The sequence below is a fragment of the Micropterus salmoides genome, unplaced genomic scaffold (assembly GCF_014851395.1).
Source record: "Micropterus salmoides isolate LMB-PRFRI ecotype aquatic unplaced genomic scaffold, ASM1485139v1 Ms_hic_scaffold_3200, whole genome shotgun sequence".
NCBI classification, from domain to species: Eukaryota; Metazoa; Chordata; class Actinopteri; order Centrarchiformes; family Centrarchidae; genus Micropterus; species Micropterus salmoides.
Genome location: NW_024042486.1, coordinates 10,436 through 31,085, shown reverse-complemented (window position 1 = coordinate 31,085; position 20,650 = coordinate 10,436). Strand labels below are relative to the sequence as shown.

Below are 20,650 nucleotides of genomic sequence, written 5' to 3'. Positions count from 1 at the left end.
ACACTTAAAAAGTACAAAGTGCTAAAGACGTGTTGAGATGCTCTCCCTGTGTTAAACATCCAAACAACAGTCCAAATAAAGATTTAGGAAGAAGACAGCGAGGTGGCTAGAATGAGCTCAGTTCATCTAAAATAATATCTGCTTTGCTTCTGGGATTAAAGGAGAATAATGACAGACATCAACTTCCAGCTCCAAACTAATAAAACACATTTTATTTCCATGTGTTGAAGCCATCACAGTGAACCAGAGCAAGTTGACCAAAACATTTCCCAGCAGCCACTTCTCCCACAGCAGAGTCCAAACAGTGCTTCCTGTTCTCTACAGTTAGGTGTCTTATTGGAAATGGTCTCAGTAGATAACAGGATCTGTCTCGTCTCTATCCTTTCTATTGGCCTCCATTTCTCCTCCTGTTTCCTCCCCTTTCTCTCTCTCCCTCTTTCTCTGCCTACATGAAGCTGACTGTGGAAATGTTGTCATCATTCATACTGATGGACTGCTGATATCATTGCTGTCCATTCTGCAGCAACACACAGAGGCCAAAAGCTTCTCTTTGGTCCCTTTCCTCATGAAGACATACAGGAAAAAGTCTGCAAGAGGACTCAACCTAATGAAGATGGTAGACAGGAGGTTGAGGGTCAGGTCATAGTTTACTTCCAGGAACCAAATGATTCTGGGCAGGAACAGCAGAGTGTAAATAAGCAGCACCAGAACTACAATTCTCACAATTCGTCGTTTTTCATCAGAGGGGACCGAGATGGAAGCAGACAGGGCTTTGAGGGTCCCAACCAGGAAGAATATTAACAGTGGGAAGGGAAGGAGGAGGAGGAGGGCGGCAACGATTAGAAATGTCTCCTGAGACCGGAAATAATAATAAGAGACATAGTTAAGGATGGAACAAACAACAGTAAGGACCCAGACCAGGACACAGAGCACCACAGAGGTCTTGATGGTTCGTCTGAAGCGGTACCACAGTGGGTGGGCGATGACCAAATACCTGTAATACAAGATGGACACAAAGTCTTTGAGGAGCTTCAGAGTTATAAACTAATATAATGTTCAGACACAGAAGGAGCTCCACACATACTGGATAGACAGATAGATACCTTTCCAGGGAGATGCAGACCATGAAGTAAACACTGGCAATCAGAGAAGAGTGGTAAATATAAAAGAAGATGTAACGTATCCTCCCATCCACATTTGGCGCCACATCAACAATCATGCTGCAGAACTGAATCAGGTCACTAATGAGGAGGTTGATGAGGTAGATGGGAGCAACATGATCACTTCTCACCTGCAGGAAAACATTGGTAAAAGTCAACAAGCAGTTGGAAACATGTTGTGAAGTCCACCTCCTCCCAAATCTGTCATCTTGCTCTGCCCAGCAGCTGCTGTCAGAGCCATTTCTGACTTTTTCATCCAACAGAAATCTCAGATATGACCCACTGGCCAATCAGTGCAGGAACAAGACTAAGGGCCAGATTTCCTGCAGCTTCTGCAGCAGTTTTTCAGCCACAGATATGAAGCGTTCTGGCTCAAACCCCAATCCAAGATGGCGGCAGATCAACAGAGTGCTGTGTTGCTCTGAGAAGCATGTCTTGCTTTTTAATGTGTTGTAATGTGAAATTTTAGTCTGAAAATAAAGTCACTTTTAGCTTTAAAGTCAAAGCCTTTCTTGAGCTTTTTATATTACAGTTTATATTACATTTTGGACTCTAAATTAGACTCTGCACATGTGCGACTTGCCTGCAGGCTGTTTCCTCACCTTGGGCCTGCACCACCTGGCTGCTAGCAGATTCCACACCCTGGGCCTGCACTGCCGGGCTGCTAGTTGTTTATCCACCCTGGGCCTGCACCACAGCTGCTTTTCTACCCTGGCTGCTAGCTGTTTATCCACCCTGGGCCTGCACTGCCTGGCTGCTAGCTGTTTATCCACCCTGGGCCTGCACTGCCTGGCTGCTAGCTGTTTATCCACCCTGGGCCTGCTCTGCCTGGCTTTTAGCTGTTTTTCCACCCTGGGCCTGCACTGCCTGGCTGCTAGCTGTTTATCCACCCTGGGCCTGCTCTGCCTGGCTTTAGCTGTTTTTCCACCTTGGGCCTGCACTGCCTGGCTGCTGGCTCTTGACTGCAATTCCAATACCAAAATTGCTGATCCTACCTGCTATGACTTTCAATTTAAATATGCATATCCAATTTAAATATCCAAGTGTATTGCTGTGCCTTCTGCTCATTTGTCACAATTCTTACAAAAGTCATGATAAATTGTCTGCATGTAATTTTGGAAAGACTCTGGGTGCCCATACTTATGAACATATCCGAGTTAATGTGAACTACGATCATAACAAATCAACTGCTTCTACGTATAAAATGCCAATATCAAAACTAAAAAATTTCGTGTGTCCTACAACCTTGGGTCATAAAACAACTCCTTAGTTTCCTAATTTTGTATGATTATTTTTCACTTAATGAAACCTCTATTATGTTACTTTCAATTGAGATTGTGTCTAAAAACACAATTCCCAAACGTTCTGGATACCAAAGACGACTAATTATTCTGTTACTCTTACTATCTGGAAATATACAACCAAACCCTGGCCCAGAGGTTCAAACCCCATCTGACTTTAAGTTCTTACCTGGCCTTAAAATAATTCATCTTAATGTTTGCATTCTTCTACCTAAAATTGACCAAGTTCGAATCTGGGTAAGGTCAACAGGAGCAGATATAGTTGTTATTTCTGAAACATGGCTAAACAAATCTATATCTGACAATGATGTTTGCATAGATGGCTTTCAAATCTATCGTGTTGATAGACTAGCTAAAGGTGGGGGAATTGCCATTTATGTAAACACATCTCTCCATGTAGATTTATTACAAGCTGAATCTCTCTGTAAACAATTTGAACTTTTAATGCTAAAGGTTGAAATTGCCAAGGGTTTACATGTAAATGTTATGGGATGTTATAGGCCTCCTTCAGCCACCTCTAACACACTCCAATTACTAAAGGATTTTCTATTTATGCTCGATTCAGATGAAACTATACTAATTGGAGATTTAAACTGGGACTGGCTTAGCCCAAATTCTGATGATTTCAAAATTGTATGTGATCAATTAAATCTAACACAATTAATTGCATCCCTACTCGTCCATATAATAAGTGTTTTCAAAGTCAACATTGATTGATCTGATCTTAACAAATGCCCCACATAAATACTGTTCTGTATTGGTGTTTTGTAATGATCTCAGTGACCACTGTATCGTGGCCACTGTTAGAAATACCAAAATGGATAAAAGAAAACCATGAGTCATTATAAAAAGAGATTTAAACCTTTCCAATGAACAGGCATTTTACCATGACCTTTCTAAGTGCCAATGGAACAGAATTGACCTTATTCCAGATGTAGAAACAGCCTGGTCATTTTTCTATGAGTGTTTCATGGCTATTGTTAATAAGCACGCTCCTTTTAAGAAATTTAGAATTAAAGGTAGAGATAATCCTTGGTTTACACCAGATTTGGCGAATGCTTTACATGAGAGGAACTTAGCGTGGACGAAAGCAAGAATAACTGGTTTAAAATGCGATTGGGATAATTTCAGAAAATTAAGAAATAAAAGTTCCTCCCAAATTAAAAATGCCAAGTCTAAATTCTACTTGTCAACTACAACTGATAGTCTAAATGACCCAAAAAGATTTTGGAAAACAATAAATCTCTCTCTGCAGAAAATAACTCACAGGTCTTGCCAAAATATATTGTCCATAACTCATCAATATTTATGATAAAGTTGAAATGGTAAATTGTTTCAACCAACATTTTATTTCATCTACACCCTCCATAAATTCAAGCAACACTGGGACTGTTCCGGAACAACCCTCTGATGCATCAACATTTAGTTTCCAGCCTTTTACTTTGTGTCAAGTCCGCAAAGCACTACAATCATTGGATGCACGTAAACCACAAGGACCTGACTTAATTGATCCGTATTTTCTAAAAATTGCAGCTGATTTAATAGCAAAACCTTTGACTGATATTTTTAACTTAAGTTTGACCACTATGCAAATACCCAAAATCTGGAAATCAGCTTTTGTCACACCATTATTCAAAGGTGGTGATCCAAAAATTGTTAATAACTACAGGCCAATTTCAAAACTTTGTATCTTATCAAAAATTTTGGAATCTTTAATAAATGAACAGTTGAAATAATTTTTGTATTCCAACAACATTTTATGCAAATTCCAGTCAGGCTTTAGGAAAGGTCATAGTACCATAACAGCAACATTGAAGGTGATCAACGATATCTCAACAGCTCTTGACAATAAGCAACATTGTGCAGTGCTTTTCATTGATTTGTCAAAAGCCTTTGACTCTGTAAACCACAGTTTACTCAAAGAGTAAAAATTCTGGAAATTAAAGGAACTGGTTTCAATAGGCCAATTTAAACTCTTGCTCAAAGGTTTGGAAATGAAATCTATGGTTGTAAATGTTTTTAAATAGTCTTATGAAATTGTTATGAAATTGTCTGAAATGTACTGAATTGTTGTGATCTGTGCCGCTGTCTTGGCCAGGACTCCCTTGAAAAAGAGATTAGTAATCTCAATGGGATTTTCCTGGTTAAATAAAGGTTTAAATAAATAAAAAAAAATGAGCTGGATTTATCCAGACCGGAGTCGCAGTTTGAGGCTCATGTTTGTGTTTGCAAGGTGAGAATCTCTCCTCCTTGAATCAGCATTTCAGGGAGGATCGCACAAATAAGAACTGGAGGCAAAGAACTTGATAGAGTCATTAAGCTCAACAGTTTAAGAGAAGGCTGGAATGGAGCCACACATGGAAACTGCATGTGTTTAGGGTCCAATCAGCTTCATGGACATTTGAATTCTGGAGTCAATTATTCCTGTCAGGTTATAGATCATTCCAAGCCTTTGTCCCAGCCCCCTGACACCTAGCCCCCAAACCAGATCCAGATCATTTACAGACAGACAGACTGTAGGACAGACACAGGACACAGACAGCAAATTTCAAGGACCGCCTTTTTTCACCTACGTAATATTGCGAAAATCAGGAACATACTCTTAAAAATGATGCAGAAAAACTAGTCCATGCATTTGTTACTTCTAGGCTGGATTACTGCAATTCCTTTTTATCAGGCTGCTCTAAAAAGTCCATTAAGACTCTTCAGCTGATCCAGAATGCTGCAGCACGTGTTCTGACAGGAACCAGGAAAAGAGATCACATTTCTCCTGTCTTAGCTTCTCTGCATTGGCTTCCAGTAAAATCCAGAATAGAATTTAAAATCATTCTTCTTACCTACAAAGCTCTTAATGGTCAGGCACCATCTTATCTTAAAGAGCTCATAGTACCTTACTACCCCACCAGAGCACTGTGCTCCCAGAATGCAGGGTTACTTGTGGTTCCTAGAGTCTCCAAAAGTAGACTAGGAGCCAGAGCGTTCAGCTATCAAGCTCCTCTCCTGTGGAACCAGGTTCCAGTTTGGGTTCAGGAGGCAGACACCATCTCCACATTTAAGAGTAGGCTTAAGACTTTCCTCTTTGATAAAGCTTATAGTTAGGGCTGGCTCAGGTGAGTCCTGAACCATCCCTTAGTTATGCTGCTATAGGCCTAGACTGTCGGGGGATTTCCCATGATGCACTGAGCTCCTCTCTCCTCTACTTTCTCTCCCTCTGTATGCAACCTCATCCCATTATTGCATGTTACTAACACAACTTCTCCCCTTTCCGGTAGTCTTGTGCTTTCTCGTCCCTCTCCTCTCTCCTCCTATCACTTCCTGCAGGTTTTCTGGCTCTGGAGCTGTGGAGTCTGGATCTGTGGTTGAAGTTTTTCCTTGCCTCTGTCTCCTAGTGCTGCTCTTGGGGGGAACTGTTGGGTTTCTGTAAATAGCATCATAGAGTACGGTCTAGACCTGCTCTGTTATGAAAAGCGCTGTGAGATAACTGTTGTTGTGATTTGGCGCTATATAAATAAAATTGAATTGAATTGAATTGAAATAAATAACTCTCAGTCAGAATGTACGTACCATAGAACAAAGAGCATAGACGGCCACCAGGGTCAGAGGAAGGCCGACAACAATGACTATGGGATTCACCAATGTAAAGATGATATAAAAGTAGCTGAAATCACAGTCGCTGATGGTGATGTGATCCTGGTAGTTGGAGGTGGTGTCGCTGTAATCGTAGCTTTGGTCCTGTGAGCTGCTGTTAATGTAGAGACCTTCCATTCTGTGAGTGAAACCTGTTGTTTGAGAGATCAGGTTATTAAAGGGAGCAGGTTTTTTCATATCTACCTAATATTGTTCAGTGACATCACTAAAGCTTCACACAATACAGTTTACCCATCATAACCCCACAGTCATATCAAATCACAAACTGCTGTCTTTCACTTTATATCATTATAGAATCTCTTGGAGCGCAAAATGTTTCTCCTCCATTCATGTTTGACCTTAATTTAAGTAAAACAGTTTGCATGTATTTTACAGCGAGGATTAATAATTCAATTAATGCTGATATTTTAATTAACGGTGAAGTCATTACATCTGTGACACATGTTAAATATTTAGGCATTATAATTGACACAATTCTGCCTTTCTGTAGGGTCATCAAGGCTGTTTAGACACCATTTGTCACTGTCTGCTGCACCAAGATTTTCCCCCATCTGTCTGACTGTAGAAGCACCTGGTCACAGGCAGGTGTGACTATGCTCAAGCCTATGTATTCGCTCCACAAACAAATTTTAAAAGTACTGGATGAAAAGCCTGAGGATTATCATCATTGTACCATCTTGAAAAAATACAATTTTCTGAATTTTGATAATTTCTTACTTTATTCAGATGCATGTCTCATGTTTAAAGTTATTCATTATCTCGCACCCCCTCCTCTTAGAGGATGCAGAGCATTTTCTGGCAGTGCCAGCAGAACCAGAGCATCTACAAGGGGTGATTTAGAAAGACAACCTTTGGTCAATCTGCCTTCTTGGCTAAAGTAGTGGGGAAGTGGAATTCCATTCCCACAAACATTAGAAACTCAGGTTTTGCAGTGTTTAAGGCCAGCCTCAAACCTTGGCTAAAATCAGCATGGGAGTGTCACCATTAATGATTGCATTGTTTTCGGTATTCTGTATTTGGTGTATGTATCAAACAGTTTGATTTAGTTTCAACTAAATCACAATGTAATGAACATGCGTTCATACTTGCGTGCACGAAATGAAACTCACGCATTCCAGGAGAAGGGTCCTGCTGAGCGGTGCAACAGTCCCATAATATCATTTAAAGGGGCTCTGTCTAAATATGTCAGTAGAGGAAATGTTGGATCATCAGCCAGTACGAGCACAGCCAGAGATGTACAGCCAGCATCGGATACAAGCAGCTCAGACCCTGATGGAACAGTTGCTGCTCCACCACATGAGCAGCAGATCGGCCCCCAGTCTTATCAGACTTCATGAGGTCTGAGTTAGTGCGCAGAGGTCCAATCAAACCAGCACTGGATGTTTCTACAAGAGGTTTCTATTCAGGCTTATTCCAGAGACAGACTGTTCTAAAGGAGGAGGATTGTAGTGAGAGTGCTGCAGTGTCATGTGTGACTGTGCAGCAGTGGCTCACAAGTCAGGTTGGAGGGCCCCGTAGCAAAATGTTTCTTAGGCGGTACCGTAGGTGTGTGTGCTTATGCTCCAGTCGAAGCCCTTTCTGACATGACACAGCCAATAATAATGGGCTAAGCAAGGGAAGCTGGTGAGGCGCACACTGACACATTTCATACACTTCAATCAAAAAGAAATTCTAAATTAAAGATGTACATGGGGGATGGGGGGGGACTGCGCCCCAGTAGAGCTTGATGTCTAGCAACGCCCCTGGTAAACACTTTCCTGATGAGTTTTTGATCTCAGTGATCAGTTTCAAGTCCTCCAGCATGATGTTAATTTTCTTCTTTCTAAAGATTCTTGCTTAAATGCACGTGCATTGTGCACGTTGTATTTCACTCACACAAAGTCTGACAGGAAACACAGATTTAAACTATCAAGTCAATTAACCTGTTTTCTAATTGGCTCTTTTTTTAAATTGTATTATGTCTTTTTTATATTTCCCTGTGTTGCTATAAGTTTTATGGAAAGAACTTTAAATCCTCGTGTAGCTGTACAAATAAACTTTGCCTAGTGTGGTGTAGGGAAGGTTAAAGTCAAGGGTAACTGGACTTGGTTGAAGATACTAGAAGATGTTTCGTCCCTCATCCGACGGACTGACTGGCAGGGAAACTCAGCTGTTTAACCTCACCAGTGAAAGGAAAAGTATCAACAACTAGCAATACTTAAGTAAAGTATTGTGATGGAAATGTGATATTTTACTGTTTCACCCTGCATGCTTCATCAGAATAGACCAATGTTATTTTATTATGTTGCAGTGAGGTGAAGGTTCCCATGGGAAAGATGCTCCTTAAAGAGTTTTCTTATCTGACTGTCCTTGATAGGTGGAGCATATGTATAAAATGCTATACTGTATTATTATGTGACCCCCTGCGTTTGAGTTAAAAGGTGAATCGCAGCATCCAAGTGTTCTCATATTAGGCTCCGTCACTTTAAGAGCGGAACCTCTGACCCTGAGCTGTGACAGACTGTGATGTTTATTTTAGGAGAGGCCTCTGATTCGTCCATGTAGATGGCAATCACGTTTCTAAAATTGTGACTGGTTAAGGGGCGGGACTAAGAGGCAGAGCAGATCTGAAGGGCACCGGTGTTTTGCCGAATGTATGTGTTTTCTTTGGAGGCAGCGACCGACTGCAGAAGAAAGAAAAGTCTAATTGAATTAATATACAGAAACAGACCTGACTAGTTTATAATAAGTTTGTCACACTGCTACACAGTTTTGTGTACCGTACTGTGTGAGAGCTTCGAGGGAGACCGAATCTTTCCTCATCTTTCTGAGAGGATTGCAAAACGTGAGAACAGCGGGAGTCACCTGGACGATGCTGTGAAACTGGGCTCAACGTTACTTGGAAGGGTAACCATCGCAACGAACACTGCGGGGCCACAACGAGTCTGCTGCTGCTCCCTGCATGGGCAAACTGTTGTGCTGGATCGGTTGAGACCGGGCTACGGATTACTGTGTCATGATGTTGTCATATAGCCGCTTTCATCCTGCCTTATTATTCGGGATTATTAGGCCAATATGCTGCTCGCTGCGCTGTATGTACGGAGCTGGGAACGGGATATATGTTGGCGGACATTCTTTCCGTTATGATCGCAGGATCTCTGGATCCCTAAAACCTGCTCTGTGCCTGTGCTTGTTGACTTCAGCGGTGTTGAGCTCACTGCTCTTTGCTTGTGGCCTGTAGGCTCATTTGTTCTGAGCTTGGTTGTGTCTGCTTAAATATGGCATTCATAGTTTAGTTTTGTCACAGCGATACTGTAACTTGTGTCAATGCCTCTCTCTCTCGCGCTCTCTCTCTCGCGCTCTCTCGCTCTCTCTCTCGCTCTCTCTCTCTCGCTCTCTCTCTCTCTCTCTCTCTCGCTCCCTCTCTCTCTCTCGCTCTCTCTCTCGCTCTCTCTCTCGCTCCCTCTCTCTCTCTCTCTCTCTCTCTCGCTCTCTCTCTCGCGCTCTCTCTCTCGCGCTCTCTCTCTCTCGCTCTCTCTCTCTCGCTCTCTCTCTCGCTCCCTCTCTCTCGCTCTCTCTCTCTCGCTCTCGCTCTCTCTCTCGCTCTCTCTCGCTCCCTCTCGCTCTCTCTCGCTCTCCCTCTCGCTCTCTCTCGCTCTCTCTCGCTCTCCCTCTCGCTCTCTCTCTCTCCCTCTCGCTCTCTCTCTCTCGCTCTCTCTCTCGCTCTCTCTCGCTCTCTCTCGCTCCCTCTCGCTCTCTCTCGCTCTCCCTCTCGCTCTCTCTCGCTCTCTCTCGCTCTCCCTCTCGCTCTCTCTCGCTCCTTCTCGCTCTCTCTCTCTCGCTCTCCCTCTCGCTCTCTCTCGCTCCTTCTCGCTCTCTCTCTCTGCGCTCTCTCTCTCTCTCGCTCTCTCTCGCGCTCTCTCGCTCTCTCTCTCGCTCTCTCTTCTCGCTCCTCTCTCTCTCGCTCTCTCTCTCGCTCCCTCTCTCTCTCTCGCTCTCTCTCTCGCTCTCTCTCGCTCCCTCTCTCTCTCTCGCTCTCTCTCTCGCTCCCTCTCTCTCTCTCGCTCTCTCTCCTCTCGCGCTCTCTCTTCGCGCTCTCTCTCTCTCGCTCTCTTCTCTCGCTCTCTCTCTCGCTCCCTCTCTCTCGCTCTCTCCTCTCGCTCTCGCTCTCTCTCTCGCTTCTCTCGCTCCTCTCGCTCTCGCTCTCCTCTCGCTCCTCTCTCGCTCCCTCTCGCTCTCTCGTCTTCTCGCTCTCTCTCTCGCTCTCTCTCGCTCTCTCTCGCTCTCTCGCTCCCTCTCGCTCTCCCTCGCTCTCTCTCGCCCCTCCCCTCCCTCTCTCTCGCTCTCTCTCTCGCTCTCTCTCGCTCTCTCGCTTCTCTCTCGCTCTCTCTCGCTCCTCGCTCTCTGTCTCTCTCGCTCTCTCTCTCTCTCTCTCTCTCTCTCTCTCTCGCTCTCTCTCATGTTAAGTGTTTTGTGGAGCCATGCTGTTTGTTGACGTGTTAAAAAACACAGTAGCAAGAGAGTATTGTAGTTTTACTGGTATCTATCTTTTGAAATGGTTGGTGCCCCCCCCCCCCGCCCCCCCCCCCCCACTATTTTTACATAGAAATATGACACTGGTCAAATCGGTAGTTAAAAAGTTGGATATTTCAAGAATAACTATCCTAGTTGTTTCTAACAAGAATAACACCAAACTTGTGGAACAGTATGTTAATAAATAGTTACACAACTCTATACAGACACATATCGTGTATTTCAATTTGAATTGAAGAATATATATATATAAGCTCCATGATGTCTGTAATCTTGAGTAGGCTTGTTCCCAGTAAATGATTTGTTCCTCCCCGTCAATACACTCCTACAAATAAAAGCTATATTTGTCTTTTTAATGAAAACGTCAACTAGCCCATTCAAAGAACAATGAATTGCAGAACACATAGAGATAATACATGAAACAGGATTTTTCTGGACTGTTAATTGAACTGGTTTTAGTCTACGGACATCAGACAACTAGTAACATTCACTGTAAAATAAGAAACCAAAGTAATTCAGTCTGTGATTCCTTAACTCATATTTTTACGTAGTATTCAACTAGTCTATATAGTCCATAATAGAATTTATGGCTTTTGGTTTAGTGTTCCACCCCAGGATTTTCAGTGGCCCCCCTAGGAAAGTTTTCTGGGGGCACCCCTGCATCCCAGGACAGTTGGTCCCTGCTCCCTCCTCCCTCCTCCCTAACATAGCTGAGTAATAGAAAGGCTCTTTGTCTTACACTCTGCATGTCTGTCTGACCCTTTGCGAAGAATAAAACACTTAAAAGACGTCAGGACTGAATTCTTTATTTCAGAAGACTCACTTGAGGTTTAATTTCCATTTCACTTGGTGTCAGAAGTGGGAAGGTTTGGCGGACTTCGTCTGGGACCTGAGACGGCCGGCGACTGCTCATCCTGGAAGAAAAAGTGTCCCAGCCTCCACCTCGCAAACTTAGAGACGGGAGGGTCGACCGTCCGCGTCCCGGACCACTACCATCTCAACAAGACTTGGACCTACGTTGTCCTTAAAAACGGCGGGTGCCTGAAATAAACTACAAAGTTGCATTTGTTTTTCTTTGGTTTTTATACTTTCAGCTTAGATTGCTGTTTTGATTGCACCATTGCAGAATTACTGCCCATCCTCTCCGCTGTTTTAATTCCTTTTGGGGTCTAAACAGGGCCGAGTGGAAAAAGGGGTTTCTCCGCTGTTCCAGCTTTCTGGAGTCTTAACAGGGCCGTGAAGAGGTTTTTTTCTGCTGTTGACTGCTTTTCCCAGAGTTTGAAGCGTCAACATCTGGATTTACAGTGACGGCTGTATCTAAGGAAAGGGTTCGAGTCTTGCTGTAAAAACTGTCCTTTGTTACTTTCCGCCTCTGATTTTAAGGGAAGAGAGTGAACAAAGGAAATAAAGCCTAACGGGTTTAACCTCACTATTCTGTCCACCTACAACCCACAGCTGTCTGCATGCTCATTTATCGGTTTAATATGAAGAAGAAAAAAGGAATAAATGTACCTGGAAAAGCTGCCAGACCACCTGAATGAGTTCCTCCACCAGAGCCCGATGTTTTGTCCTCTGCAGCCAAACCTCAAGTATGGCCAGTGACAACATGCAGCAGGGTGACGATGAGATACACAAAAAATGTGGTTCCCCCCCGTCCCTTAAAATACGGAATCGATCCGTATTTAAGAAATAAATAGGCTTCCAGTTCTGAATCAATACGGGGCGGGGTTTGTTCCGTATTTGCCAGCTGTCTTAAACGCATCATCCCATGCAAATCATTCCCCCCCCATTCTGTGAAGACTCGGCCTCTTCTAGCCCTGGTTGCGTAATACTTAGTTTGCAACACTTCCGCAATGCTAGAGCTCAGAGAGAAATCAAAGCACGTCTCCCAGTTCTTCATACCTCACGCATCTCCCGCAGCAGATGGTGTAATGACACTTTTTAATCACCTCGATAATGTTGTGATGGATCACGTGAAATAATGAATTCTGTCCCACATTATGCTATGATTTGTTTATTACGGCTGAGGTACACAGTCAGACACATGCATTCATTCAATAAGAAATAAGAGAGAGGTGTATTTAATCCATATTTAATTATGTGCATGTGTGACGAAAATAACTGTTCTGCTTAACAAATCTAGAGAATTTCCTCCTTTAATACTATAGAACAGGTCTGAATAAATAAATAGATTTCTTAGCAATAATAAAAACTAAAAAGATTCCAGGTTATTTATGTGTGGTTTCACTGTTTCAACTTCTAATCTTACTCCTCCTCTCTATTTACAGCAGCGGAGTTAACGCAGGTGGACCACACGGTTAAACATAACCTCAGCTGTAACAACGACAGAACAGGACCGACACAGTCTCACTCCCTACTCGTCAAATGTCTGACGCATGGTCAAGGGACCCTGGCGTCACTTTTTTGACGCACTGGGTATACCTTCGGCTTCATTTTTCAACGTGCGGGGCAGTCCAATAGACTTCTATAGAACTCAACAGCGTTGAAATTTGACGTCTTGGGTCGATCACCACACCGCAACCCGTTGTCTGCCTTGTGGGTCGAGACAACAATAAATAAAAATAAAAAGGAATACGCTACCAAAAATTATCTATGCCAGGGCGATTCAAATGCCCCCCAACTGGTGTTTGATGTTTAAAAACCCTCGCAATCTGATATCAAAGGGCCCTCAAAAGCTAAGCGCGTTCATCAGCGGTGAGTTTAACAACGCACATGGTGTGCAACCACATTCAGCGGTGAGTTTAACAACACTCAACTGCAGGTAAAACGGCATTCAGAGGTGAGTTTAACGCTCCAATGCGCGTGCAAGTGTGCAGTTTTAAAGCGTTTTCTTATCATAGGTAAAACACTAGAGCATGCTGGATAACGTATTTTTATCGGAGGTTTGTTGATTTTAATATGCTACGATTGTGTTCAATTAATCATTTTTTTAAAATTATTATTTTTACTAAATCCTCTAAATTAATAACGCTGACGTCACCGTATGGGCGATCCCAAGGTCCATTGCGATTTTCCACTGGGTAAGTAGAAGGGTTCATTAATAGAGATGGATCCTCTTCTTACATTTACACATCAAAAACGGTTGGATCAGGACAAGAAATTGTGTTTAGAAACTTTAGATTTGTAAGGTGGCCCTTTCTTATGACGAGAAATGATAGAAGACATTATAAAAAATATAGCTTGAACTGCACCAAATGTGCAAGCTAGCAAAATTAGCTAAGTTAATTGAATTCAAGTTCATTTTTGTCGCATATTATCATGTAAGGTACAATCATAGGGGAATGTAAGATTTTCACACTGAGACATACCGTGTTAGCTGTAATGCATGTCTGCGTTGGGATTCTTCTTGTGGTTGTGTGTCGTTGCTCTTTGCCCAGTGTTTTGTGCCCATTTATACACATGCTAGTCAGTGTAACTTATAACTGTGTCTATGCTATGAAAGCATAGACATGAAAATAAAAAACCACATTAACAAATTAAATCAGTGTTAAATCAGTCAGTCTAGTGTTTAAAATTACTATGACTGCTGAGGGAACTTTTTGATTAAAATGATCACAGGGAAAAAGTTAAAGAAATGTGTTTCCTTGTTAATACAAGTATAATTAATAACATAAAAATATTAAAAATGGCACTGATTATCAGCCAAGCTGACATTTTGAATGGTTGGTATCAATATCAGACATGAGTGTCAAGATCAGTCCATAACTAGTGAGTTATTGTATTGTGAGTTTGCAGGCAACAACCAGCCCTACAGTATTCTGGCCTAATATTACTATACGCACCCACAGACCTCCCCACCACAGCCCAAAGCATTTTCTCAAGTTCTTAAACCTTTCAGTTATTTAGTATTTATGTAGTTGTATGTAGCATGATCTTCAAATCTGAATTTATTATCTTTGCCTTCTTTCAACAGGTTCCCTAGTCCCTTCATCATTTACTTCAAAACCTCAGCTTCGTTACAAAGCAAAAACAAAGGCACTTTTAAGAGCCACTTTTGTCTAGTTAATTGTTGTTAGTCTGTCTGGTTCTCTGTTGTTCTTGCTCTTTTGCTCTTCCCCCCTATCCCTTTAGTGTTGTCTTGTTTGTCCTTGTTCACCATGAGTGACAATTCCAATTTCAAACAGGTCCTTAATGAGCTTGTTGAACATTCTAAATTAAATTATGAACTCCAGATCATGGATGATTTCATCAATAAGATGCAGGGAGAACAGGAGGCAGCACCATCCACCAGCCATCAACCAGTCCAGGAGGCAGCACCATCCACCAGCCATCAACCAGTCCAGGAGGCAGCACCATCCACCAGCCATCAACCAGTCCAGGAGGCAGCACCATCCACCAGCCATCAACCAGTCCAGGAGGCAGCACCATCCACCAGCCATCAACCAGTCAGGTGGCTGAAGAGAGACAGTGATGGAAATGTTGTCTATGACAGACCGAGATCATCCCGAAAACAAACGGGTCAGTTTTCTTTTTTCAGTCATATTACTTAAGGCGTACTCCTGTGATTTTTCACATAGATCTAAAACGGAGATATAGATTGTTTTACCACTTGGGATTGAATACATGAATCAGTCATGTGTCTGGTATGAGATATGAGGTTTTTATTACATACTCATGATCATCCAAAGTGGTATAGACAATGAAATTGGGCCAATAAAAATATGTATCATTGTGTGGAATAAAATGAGCTTGTCAAAATCTATGGAATTGTAATGCTGTAAAGGTTGATTTGGGTTTTATTTTCTGCTACAGCTAGTCACAGCTACAGTCGTAAGTCTAGTTCTCATACTAGGATGTTGGACAACAGCTTTGAGATAACCAACTACTGTCCCCCTGACACTGTTGGTATGTTCTTTAGTTTGTGTCTATTAGTTCATTATGTTTATAGATTCTAATAATTACAAAATTACATGTTTTTGCGACAGAATAACCGACAACATGTTGCACACTTTGATAGTGTAGAAAATTGTTTTTAAATATGATGTACTATTTTAACAGAGACTTTCCTTGAAGAGCTAAACCACTCACAGGGTGATGACTTGGATGATCAGGAAACGGCACCAGCACCACCACAAGCTTCCTCTGACTGGTCTACTAGAAAAAGTCTCCTCTCAGAGAGGTGGGAGAAAGAGAGACCCTGTCTGGTGAATACCATGGTGGCACAACAAAATGTGAACACTCAGATCTGCCAACAATGTGGCAGCAGTGCAGCTGCTGTCCGTTGTCGTGACTGCCGACCACAACCATTCTTTTGTGCTGATTGTGATGTCAGTATACACCGAAACCATGTGTTCCACAACAGGGATGCAACAATAGCTGGATTCTTTCAGCCATTGCCTCCAACAACCTGTGTCGTGGAGAGGGCTCTTTCCCACTGTGGTAAGCTCTATTTCTTTGAGTGTCTTATTTAGGGCTGCACAATTATTGCAATCGTAATTGCAATATGATCCAACGCAACTGCCTAATGGTAAAATCTTCAAATATCATTTGTGACATTTGACTTTTATATTCACGTCATCCTCCTTGACTGTGCAACTTCTGGTTGGTGGGTGTGCGTAGTGTGTGAAGGGGACAAAAATTCTGATTGGTGAACTTCAGTCGGTCAGTGGGTGTTAGTCTTGTACACTGGCTGTGCTTACTTATCAGGGGTGGCACAAATTAAAGAGACATTTGGAATATTGAACTGAATCAAATCATACACATTCAAAAATTGAATTGGAAATGGTAATCGCTTTATCTGTCAGAAAAAGTGCAATTATATATTGTGCAGCACTAGTCCCATTCTCAGTTTATTTAAATAACTTTAAAGTATAATAGGCTTCACAGGAATGTTTTGAGTACTTTCTCTGAAACACACTTAATGACCTTTATCTTTAAAGCTTTTCAAATCATTGATAAAAAAGAAAAAGAAAAAGATTGCAGAATACTTCCCAGTTAGTACATAGGATGATGCATGTCTTTAATCCCTGCATATGATGTGTCTTTCAGTGTGTATTGTGCCGTTGGAGATTCCCAAAAAAATATGTAGTTGTTCTCCGGGATCGTTGAGTGTCAACACAGGAAAAGTTGTTGCTGTGGTTACAATGAATGGTAAGAATAAAAAGAACTTAAGGGAACATTCCAGATCAAGTGGCTTTAGCGTCCATATCACATTCTGGGCAAAGTGCCCATAGGGACCTGGGTTGGACTTTAACCTGATTCCACCCCATAGGGCTCTCCCACTCGCTTCCTGCCACTTTTCATTGTCCTATTTGAATAGAAAAAAAAACAAGGCAGTGCTATTGGCTTTGTAAATGTGTCCTATTTCTATTCAAACGTTCCCTATAGTGGTCTGCGCTGGGCAGGATTTTCAGTCCTGCACCCCCCCGTTCCCACAATATTCTATCCCGTTCCGCAATAATGTGTTTTAGTCCCGCTCCCGCCCGCATCTATACCCTTATGTGCATCTCCCGCCTGTGAAAGACCCAGGATAGGCAGGAGGGATGTCAGTTTTGCGTTCTGTCTCACAAAAGAGGCACTTGACAAATGAGAAAGACTGCCAGATGTCTGATTTTAAGTTTTATTAGTTCTGAATGTACTACATAGGTGATAGTAATGTAAGCTACTTTTCCTGATTTTTCCAGGACGATATGATCTCAGTATGCCTGAGATGAAATGTGAGGCATGCAAAGCCACATGGAGCGCTGGAGTGGATGACTTGTGATGGAGTGATGACTACTGGCCTGCTACCCTTCACTTTTCCACGGTGTACGCTACAGATGTTTTTTGTTCTTATGAAGAATTGAAGATGGCAGCACCAGGACTGTCCTGCCAAGCATTCTTAAGAATGATTTGGCCGTGTGAGTATGAGTGGTGGGAATCACTAACAACTAGTACTAGTATTGATGTGTATCGCAGAACGACTATGGTGACATTATCAACACACTGATTATTATAATTGGAGCATGTTGATGAAATCAAAACAGTGATTCAGCTGGACTCGATACATTAATAGAACATCATCTAAGATTCAAAGTCTTTGTGTAAAAACTACCACTCAGTAAAGAATCTAAATTCTTACACTAAATGTACAAAAGTATTGGAGCAATTTATCAACTCAATCACTCAAAACATTAGACCTGTGTATAAGATCAAGTAGTGATGTCACATCCTAGTCATGCAGTTTGCATTCAGAAAAAAAACAAATAGGCCCATAAAGACATTGGTTAAGTTTGCTGTGGGAGTCGAGTTTGCTGTGGTCTTTTTTGGGGGGGACTTTGGTCGTGATGTTTTTTGTCCGTGACATACAAAGAGCCAAAAGACTTCCAAAGATCCACTGGGCTGAGCGACTGCCTGTGGAGGCTCGATGCAGGAGGATTTGGTGTCACCTTTGACCTTATTAACTTTAGTTAACTTAACTGTGAATTATGTTGACATGTTTTACTGTTCTGAAACAGACTGGGAAGATCACAGCAGACAGCTTCAGAAAAAGCTTTTTGGAGCGGGAGGCTGTTAGATTTGAAGTGGATAAGATCTGCAGGGAGGAGCATTTTATCTGTCCTGCATGCACCCCAGACATGCTTGCTGTTTCTGTGGATGGAAATCGCAAGCACTACCGCTTTAAGAACGCAGCAAGGTACTTACAAAATGTGTGTAATTTGCAGTGTTGTTAAAGTAACCTTTGCTGTGTCATATTGAAGGTCAATGTGTACCTTTCTTTCAATTAGATCTGAAGAACAAGCCTTATTTGATGGCATCTTCATTGCAAAAGATGATGAAGTAGAAAGATTTGTGGATTACATTCATTCCAACACCAACCATGTAAACTTGTTGTATAATATTTCTAAAAACACGACCAATAACATTTTACAGTTGACATTGTTTGGGTGAGTCCTGACTATTTATATCAACCTTTTTCCATGTTGTAGGTCTCTGGAAGAGGTGTCTGTGGAGGGGAGTGGTCAGCTGCCAGGGAAACTTCTCAGAGATCCTCTAGTAAAATTGATGAGGAGGGACTTGAGCTTGCGGTCTGTCGACATGGAGTTTTTCTCGGCACTCTCAACATGTTCAGGGGAGAAATATATGCTTATCCCCTCTACCTGCAGAACAAGCTGGCAAATAAGTCAATAAGCTTTTTTGCCATGGATGTAACCTGCAAGTACTGGCCCTACCTCCACAAAGTGACAAAAAGCTGCCCGGAGCTCGAGCACCTTCTGAGCATGAAACCATTCCTCTCAGTGTTTCATGCCAAAGCCCATGATTTTAAATGCGAGGTAAGAAAACATTACCATGTCATTAACTGTCCCTAAACACCTGCAAAGGTATGTTGGCAGCTTTTAAGTATTTTCTTCAATAGGTTAAATGGAGTGGAGCTTACCAGCAAGGGGCCGGATTGACACTTGGGGAGGAGGTTGAACAGTGTAACGCCTTCCTCTCTAGGATGCTGTGACCACAAAGCACATGTCCAAAGCAGGTAAGGTAACCACACACTGCACTACTTAGATTGAAAGTGTTACAAGAAAATTGTAGCCAGTGAGGGACATGTGGTACAACACAGATTAGTGTATTTTCTTTTCTTTTTTCAGGACGTACAGACATGCTTACACTGATGGCCATGCGCTGGAATCAGCAAAAGTTTAATAACTTGGCTGCTTCACTTGCCTGCCGATATCAGAAGGTAGAGATGAGTATTGTTATTTTCTTATATTGTAAATACCTTCTATTGTATATTTTTGTAGGTATAACATTTTTATTTCATTTCTTTTTTTGTTATTTGAAGGCCGCAAAACGCCTGGAAAGCCAACTTCAGGATCTGGAAAGCATGAAAATCCAGCTGGCAGTGACACAGGTTGAAGTTGAGGGCTGGGTCACTGATATTAAGGAGTGGGCAGAAGGTGATAGTTATACTATTATTTCAATGTCTCAGTTCTGCAGAATAATGGGAGACATGCTTCTGCAAGTAATTACTGTTTTAAAATGAAATCATACATACACTGTTTTCTTGGTCATTTACTTGTGCAGTTAAAATGCCAAATTTTAGTATGTAGTGCATGCACACTGGAAATCATGTCAAAACAAAGTGCCCTGAAAGTACCTGAATGGTGCACAGTCCAAAAGTTGGAACATTGGACATTTCGGTGACATTCAACACTTTATTTTAAGGTGTCCTTCTTAGAGTGTAATTATAATTTAATACGGAGTAATATTAATTAACTACATGACTTACTATAGGATTAGGGTAGGATTAGGATTTGGTTGAGGGTTAGTTACATGTAATTATGCATAATTTATTGTTATTACTATTTTAAGTTCATGTAACATGTAACAAGGACACCGTAAAATAAAGTGTTTGCGAAATTTCTTGCAGTTAGCGGATCCCATCTTGGCTACGTTGTCATTTTCTTTGGTACCCTGTTACATACTTCCTATACACGCTAATAAATATGAAATGAATATTGAGACTCACCTGTCCTTCCTCCAGGAGCTTTTTTTATAAAGAAAAAAAAGCAGCAAAGAGGTTAAGGTAATCCTTATGACTTCCCTGTGGCGTTCTGTGTTACACTGAGACTTAGCTCGTTTCAGTTACTGCCATGAAAATGTAAGTGAAATGTTTACACTTCTTTTCTTCTCAGCAACAACATCCCAAAAGAATGCCGATCTTGACGCGGTGACCAGTAGAATGGAGGTGCTGGTGGCCAGCATTAAAAGAAGGTCCCAGCGCCTTTACAAAGACACCGATGGCAGCAAAGGTCGGGCCCGGATTCGGCGCAAAATCAGAGGAGAAGGCCATTCTTAGCTCTGTCGTTGAAAATACAACAGTATGGTTCCAGATACAGAAAGAATCGTCTTTGACATCATTCTCTCTGACGAGACAGTTTGGCCATGGCAACTTTCACATGGTGGTATGTACACAAATCTGTTGACAATTTTGTTTGATTCACATAGTAGCACAAAACCAATTATGCCTTATCCCAGATTATCTCAAATATTATTTGAAAAATAATCATACTTACAATTTACTTATTTTCC

At 41.9% G+C, this 20,650-nt stretch overlaps 2 protein-coding genes across 2 annotated transcripts; one reads left to right on the top strand and one right to left on the bottom strand.

Annotated features, from left to right (window-relative positions):
* Window positions 1-192: 192 nt before the first annotated feature.
* LOC119884128 (G-protein coupled receptor 4-like) lies at window positions 193-12,270 on the bottom strand. Its single transcript, XM_038694608.1, has 4 exons — window positions 12,134-12,270; window positions 6,026-6,240; window positions 1,104-1,291; window positions 193-994 (listed from the first exon to the last, which is right to left on the bottom strand). The coding sequence occupies exons 2-4, from the start codon at window positions 6,224-6,226 to the stop codon at window positions 481-483; spliced, it is 903 nt and encodes a 300-aa protein (XP_038550536.1). The 5' UTR covers window positions 6,227-6,240; window positions 12,134-12,270; the 3' UTR covers window positions 193-480.
* Window positions 12,271-17,870: 5,600 nt separating this feature from the next.
* On the top strand, window positions 17,871-19,070 carry LOC119884127. Its single transcript, XM_038694606.1, has 4 exons — window positions 17,871-18,257; window positions 18,349-18,442; window positions 18,550-18,894; window positions 18,978-19,070. Exons 1-4 carry the CDS (start codon window positions 18,049-18,051, stop codon window positions 19,068-19,070), a joined length of 741 nt encoding a protein of 246 aa, XP_038550534.1. The 5' UTR covers window positions 17,871-18,048.
* Window positions 19,071-20,650: the final 1,580 nt, after the last annotated feature.